This window comes from Excalfactoria chinensis, unplaced genomic scaffold, assembly GCF_039878825.1.
Source record: "Excalfactoria chinensis isolate bCotChi1 unplaced genomic scaffold, bCotChi1.hap2 Scaffold_84, whole genome shotgun sequence".
Taxonomy (NCBI): domain Eukaryota; kingdom Metazoa; phylum Chordata; class Aves; order Galliformes; family Phasianidae; genus Excalfactoria; species Excalfactoria chinensis.
Genome location: NW_027315716.1, coordinates 132,506 through 138,541, shown reverse-complemented (window position 1 = coordinate 138,541; position 6,036 = coordinate 132,506). Strand labels below are relative to the sequence as shown.

The following is a 6,036-nucleotide window of genomic DNA, read 5'->3' as shown; positions in this document are numbered from 1 at the left end:
CGTGGGTAGGGTGTGCCCTTCCTGCGGGGTGGGGCTTTGGTTTTTGGAGCCTGACACCTGGGAGACCCCGTTTTGTTCCTTATGGGTGGCAGCAATCTGGCTCCCATGGTGGATGACTCCTTGGGTAGGCTGGTCTCGACACAAGATGTTACTGCTGCCATCTCTTCAGTGGGAGACCCTGTTGCATCCTTTATGGGCGGCAGCAATTGAGCTCTGATAACTGATGGCTCCTCGGGCTGGCTGGGCTCGACACGAGATGTTGCTGCTGCCATCTTTTCAATGGGAGACCCCGCTTCTTCCCGTATGGGTGGCAGCAATCCAGATCTGTTGTGGGAGGACACCTCGGGCAGGCTGGTCTCACCACCAGATGTTGCTGCTGCCATTTCCTTGGCTTGCTCCCGCTCTTTCCTGATCTTCCTAAGCCTCTCCCTGTGATATTCCACCGAGTCGCAGGCCAGAAACGCCAGCATGGATGGTTTGCGTGGGGTCTGCAAGGGCAGGCTGGAGAAAGATGGCGGCTCTTGGCTGCAAGCTGTTGTTGTCTTCTTCAAGGCCGAGTGGCGGCGTGAGGCCTTGGCTTCTTGCCGCTTGGGCAGCGCACCCTCACGCTGGGCTTGCTCTGCTCCTCCTTCTTCACCGAGGAACGTGACGCACCTTGTTCGGCCCAGGTCTGCAGGCACTGCCCGGATGGGTGGCAGAAGTCTGAAAGGACACAGCGGGAGGGGTCTGCATGAGTGGCTGATGGCTTTGGGGCCGCATCCCTCAAGGCTGAGCCAGGAGCCTGGGCTGTAATGCAGCCTTCCCCACAGACAGCTGAGCGGCTGCCCCGGGGCTCTCCGCAGATGTGCAGAGGGGCCAGCCCTGTGAGCTGGGGGGATCCTGGAGTCCCCATCCCAGCACTCTCGGGCGGCCACTAACAAGCAGCGACCCTTTGGTGTTAGGGAAAGGGCTCCTGTTGGCTCAGCCCCATGCACATACATACACCTCCATCCTCACCTGTTGGCAATGCTCTCCTTCTGCAGTTTGCTCCTTATCCTTCGGAACAGCTCTCCGTCAACACCTGCAGAGCTCAGGCGTCGGATGTAGGTTGGAGTGCTATCAAATCTCACTGCAGTTGGGAAGGAAGAGGAGATTCGCCGTCAAGCCTTTGGCTCGCTCACAAGCAGCACTCAGGCCTGTTCCCAGAACCCCCCCCGAATCCATCTCTGTCCCCACTCCTCCTCTCTACAGTTCAGCTCTGCAGCACCTTCCACTGAGGAAGAGCAGGGCCTGAGATCCCCACATCCTCCTGCCATAGCCAGGGATGGGGGTACGTCACACCCAGCACCTTCCTTTTGGACAGGCCAACCATAACCTAAGGGGAAGGACCTGGAAGCCACTTTACCTTTCTTGCCCTTGGAAAGAGGTGGCAACGTCTCATCTTTTCTTGGCTTCTGTGCCCCAGAGGTGCTCCCGGAGGACTTGTGGTGTATCAGGGGCAGCACTTTGGGTACCAACTCCATTTGAAACCTGTAAGCGAGGAAAAGGCAGTGAGCGGTGTGACGCAGTGCAACAGCAATCCTTGCTGCTCTCTCTCTGCTCGTCTGCTCACAGGCACGTTTTCGTGCTGCATGAAGGCTTTCTAAAGCCGTTAGCAGGGTCACATGGGATAGGAGGAGGGGAAACAGTTTCAGGCGGAAAGAGGGAAGACTGGCTTTGGATGGGAGGAAGGTTTTGGCTGGAAGATGCTGAGGCACTGGGATGTCTTGCCCAGAGAGGTGCTGGGTGCCGGGACAGGCATTCAAGGCCTGGCTGGACCAGGCTCAGAGCAACCTCATTTGGAGGTATGTGTCCCTGTTCCCCGCAGGGCAGTGGGACCGGGTGCTCTTTTGGGGTTCCTTCCTGATCCAATTGTTCTGTGATTGTTTGGCACGTCCTGCTGGGCAGGACACTGACGGACACAAGGCACAAGTGCTACAGAATGAGAGCTGAGCAGCTGCATCAAGCAGCAGAAAAATACTCACTTGGGTAATACGACAAGGCAGCCAGAGAACACCAGGGAAGCCAGCGGTGTTGCACGGGACACCCCCATGTCCAGCAGCGAGGGGGCCTGCAGGGGAGGAACAGGGAGGTTGTGAGATGTCCTGGTCATGGCTGAGGCACTGGGGACACGAGGAGCCCGAGGCAGGGAGAGCTGACAGCACCGCAGCACCTGCACGGCTCGAGCAGATGCCCAGGTCCTGGTGGGCCGTGTGCGGGCTGAGTGAGGCTCACGGCACTGCCCGGCCTATGGAGAAACCTACGGCTCACCTTGCGGACGGCTCTCCTGAAGTTCTCTTTCCCCGACAGCTTCTCGAGGAAGTCGTAATAGAACTTCATTTCGAAGCTCAGCCCGTCAATGAGGAGCACTCCGACGCCCTTCAGGACAACGGCAACGTTCTCCCCATTCTGCAGGCAGCCGGAGAGCAGCGACACGGTGCTTTGGATGCAGGTCTGCGCTGTCTGCCGGCTCACAGAGGCGTCTGCGGCCACCTGGCTGCACTTCAGGAGCTCCAGCTTCCTGTGGGCTGAAAAAATACCAGGGACGGGGTTGATGATAAGGTTGCTGTTCCACCTTCTAAGGGACATCATCCAGATCAGCCCCGCGTTTGCATGGGCTCCTCTGGTGGGAGGTCTGCTTCTGAGATGGGATGTGGTGGCCCTCTTTGCCCCGTCCACAAAGCCAGCAGAGCTTTAATCCCCCCTCATCCTACCTGGCAGGGACTCCCTGCGGGACTTGAGGTGGTGCCTAGCTCTGAGGTTGCTGGCCAGGTGAAACACGGGCCAGCACAGAGTCACAGTCCTGTCCTCCGTCACGATCTCCTTGGAGATGGTGTCAAAGGAGCCGAAGGTGGGAATCCAGACCCCCTGCGAGTGGAAGAGAAAGAAAGGGCGGAAGTGTTAAGGGCTTGTTGGAGGAAGAGCTAGAGCTGGTCCTGTGCGGGGACAGAGCTCAGGAGCCCCCTCCTGCTGTTCAAGAGGCACAAGCCAGCGCAGCGGGGACAGCTTTGGGGCTGCACCTTCCCCTCGCCCTCCCTCCCAAACGCAGCTCAGCAGGGAAACACGGGGTGAGTTTCCTGCTGTGTGTGCAGGGGAAGGCTCAGAGGAAGTCCAGGCTGAGCCAGACAGGGCGAGGAGGAACCCGACAGCCAACAAACACACCTTGTGCACCAGGAGCTGCTCGTGTATGAAGGTGGCCACCGCATCCCAGACGGCAACTCGCTCTGGAGGGCAAAGGAAAAGCAGGTCACACTCTGCATCTGCCCCTTCCTGGCACCCCTCCCACTGCTGGGCAGGATGGAGGTGGCAGATGCAAAGTGCCATCTCCATCCCAAGACTGGCTGCAGCACCAGGTGGCTGTGGGCCCATGTACCTTCAGTCTCGCTGCGTATTTGTCTGGAGGCACGGCCCACCATGGGGCCGTCCTCGCTCATCCCATGTTGCTCCTTATTGGCGACAGCCATGCTGGAGCTCATCCTTCAGATGCGTCTGCTCTGTACCAGATGCTCCTTCAGGATGCAGGACCCACCTCCGTGCTCTGCCTATACCCCCCTTCGGGTTGGCCGTGTCACAAACGCCACCACGGCAACGCGGTGACATCATGGCCAGCTGCCCATTATGATGCTGGCACTGCTGCCTGCCCCGCCTGGCACTGCTGACCCATCTCTGCTTTCTCCCTCTCCTGGCCCTGTGAGTTGAGGGCTGACCCTGGGGTGAGGATGGTGCTGGAATGTGTTGCTGTTCTCTCAGTTCCCCTGGGCCTTGGGGACACCCCTGGTGTTCCAAAGCCTCTGTTGGGCTCCCTCTTGCCATGGGTGGGCAACAGGAAGGGGAAGAAGGCAATGGGGGGCAGTTGGGGCTGAGCAGGCGACATGACCGTGACTTGGCCACGTTGTTCTAGTGCTCACAATGGGTCCCTGCACCACAGGGCACTTGGGGGACCCTGGGTGTCTCCGCAGCCCTGAGGACCGGGCATCAGGGGCTGGGAATTAATGGATGGCATGGAGGGGACTGTCCGTGGCCTGTTCCAGGGGGACCTGGGCACTGTCACCTCCTGCCCTGAGTCCTTGGGGACAAACCCTGCAGGGACAAGGCTCCTCCTTGCCAGTGCAGCGCTCTGACATCCTCTGATGACCAGTGCTGCCCTCTGGTGCCCAGTGAAGACCCCAATGATCAGTGACATGCCACAATGATCAATAAATCCCTCAGCAAACTTACACTCTGTGTGTCTGTGTCCTTGTTCTCATGCTCAGCAGGGACTGCTGGGATCTGTCCCTGCCTGGCTGTGGCCACCTCACAGTTCTGGGAGGCCTCCCCAGCTCCATGCCATGCACACCATGTCCTGCACTCCTGTGGCCTTCCCGACCCTCACCCATCATCCGCTCCAAAGTCCTAAAGGATGGAGCTCCTCATGCTGCCATCAACCCCAGTATCCTCCCTCTGCTCTCTCTCAGCTCCTCCATACAATTCCTTCCAAAGCCTTCACCCTTTGATCCAACTCTGCACAGCATGACCAAATCACCCTCCTTTTAGACCCTCTCTTTCTGCAGCCACTTGTCACTCCTTTGGGTCTGCTTTGGGTCTCTTGCATCACTGCCCCAACCCCTTACCCCATCACCCAGAACAAGGTCTGCATATCCCATGGACACCTCCAATCTCCCGATGACCAATGAAGCCCTCTGATGACCGGTGACATCCCAACTCAATCAATGAAGCCTTCTGATGGTCAGTGAACATCTCTGACAACCAGTGGAGCCCTCCGACAACCAGAAAAGCCTTCAGATGACCGCAGCCACCTTCTGATGTCACTGCAAGCCCTCTGATGGCCAGCAGCTTGCGGCTTCGCGTGCAGGGAAGGGAAGGGAATAGGGAAAGGGAGATGCTGACATCACCTGGGTAGACAGCACAGTTTGCTCATCGTAGCAAGGGGTTCACTCCCTTCTTTCACTAACTATGATCAGGGAATGCAAGGTAACCCAGGCCCCACAGGCCGGACAGCCGGCTTCTAGCCTGGCAGGGAGCCTCAGGCTGCATGGGTTTTGGCCTGGCAGGGACCCCCTAACCGGATTACCAGCTTCAGGCCTGGCAGGGTCTCCCCCGACTGCCTGGAGGCTGCTTGGCCTCAAATGGGGTCAGGATACACTAAAAAGAGAAAAAACACAGCCTTAAAATAAATAAGGGACCGCTCACCCCACCCCATAAGGAAGGGACCGCTCACCCCACCCCATAAGGAAGGGACCGCTCACCCCACCCCATAAGGAAGGGACCGCTCACCCCACCCCATAAGGAAGGGACCGCTCACCCCACCCCATAAGGAAGGGACCGCTCACCCCACCCCATAAGGAAGGGACCGCTCACCCCACCCCATAAGGAAGGGACCGCTCACCCCACCCCATAAGGAAGGGACCGCTCACCCCACCCCATAAGGAAGGGACCGCTCACCCCACCCCATAAGGAAGGGATCGCTCAGCCCACCCCATAAGGAAGGGATCGCTCAGCCCACCCCATAAGGAAGGGATCGCTCAGCCCACCCCATAAGGAAGGGATCGCTCAGCCCACCCCATAAGGAAGGGATCGCTCAGCCCACCCCATAAGGAAGGGATCGCTCAGCCCACCCCATAAGGAAGGGATCGCTCAGCCCACCCCATAAGGAAGGGATCGCTCAGCCCACCCCATAAGGAAGGGATCGCTCAGCCCACCCCATAAGGAAGGGATCGCTCAGCCCACCCCATAAGGAAGGGATCGCTCAGCCCACCCCATAAGGAAGGGATCGCTCAGCCCACCCCATATGGAAGGGATCGCTCAGCCCACCCCATATGGAAGGGATCGCTCAGCCCACCCCATATGGAAGGGATCGCTCAGCCCACCCCATATGGAAGGGATCGCTCAGCCCACCCCATATGGAAGGGATCGCTCAGCCCACCCCATATGGAAGGGATCGCTCAGCCCACCCCATATGGAAGGGATCGCTCAGCCCACCCCATATGGAAGGGATCGCTCAGCCCACCCCATATGGAA

At 58.9% G+C, this 6,036-nt stretch overlaps 2 protein-coding genes across 2 annotated transcripts; both read right to left on the bottom strand.

Moving 5' to 3' along the window:
• Positions 1-946: 946 nt before the first annotated feature.
• On the bottom strand, positions 947-2,618 carry LOC140265320 (uncharacterized). Its single transcript, XM_072361241.1, has 3 exons — positions 2,290-2,618; positions 2,004-2,089; positions 947-1,509 (listed from the first exon to the last, which is right to left on the bottom strand). Exons 1-3 carry the CDS (start codon positions 2,608-2,610, stop codon positions 1,170-1,172), a joined length of 747 nt encoding a protein of 248 aa, XP_072217342.1. The 5' UTR covers positions 2,611-2,618; the 3' UTR covers positions 947-1,169.
• Positions 2,619-2,712: 94 nt separating this feature from the next.
• On the bottom strand, positions 2,713-4,809 carry LOC140265332 (coiled-coil domain-containing protein 81-like). Its single transcript, XM_072361253.1, has 3 exons — positions 4,686-4,809; positions 3,181-3,242; positions 2,713-2,886 (listed from the first exon to the last, which is right to left on the bottom strand). Exons 1-3 carry the CDS (start codon positions 4,753-4,755, stop codon positions 2,713-2,715), a joined length of 306 nt encoding a protein of 101 aa, XP_072217354.1. The 5' UTR covers positions 4,756-4,809.
• Between the last annotated feature and the right edge of the window lie 1,227 nt (positions 4,810-6,036).

Excerpts from the sequence above, each read along its gene's own strand:
- LOC140265320 (XM_072361241.1), bottom strand. The coding sequence starts at position 2,610 with ATGATGTCCCTTAGAAGGTGGAACAGCAACCTTATCATCAACCCCGTC. Across the intron at positions 2,090-2,289 it reads TCAGGAGAGCCGTCCGCAAG|GCCCCCTCGCTGCTGGACAT; the intron begins GTGAGCCGTAGG and ends CCTCCCCTGCAG. Across the intron at positions 1,510-2,003 it reads TGCCTTGTCGTATTACCCAA|GTTTCAAATGGAGTTGGTAC; the intron begins GTGAGTATTTTT and ends CCTCGCTTACAG.
- LOC140265332 (XM_072361253.1), bottom strand. The coding sequence starts at position 4,755 with ATGTTCACTGACCATCAGAAGGCTTCATTGATTGAGTTGGGATGTCAC. Across the intron at positions 3,243-4,685 it reads GTCATCAGAGGGCTTCATTG|AGCGAGTTGCCGTCTGGGAT; the intron begins GTCATCGGGAGA and ends TTTGCCCTCCAG. Across the intron at positions 2,887-3,180 it reads AGCAGCTCCTGGTGCACAAG|GGGGTCTGGATTCCCACCTT; the intron begins GTGTGTTTGTTG and ends TTCCACTCGCAG.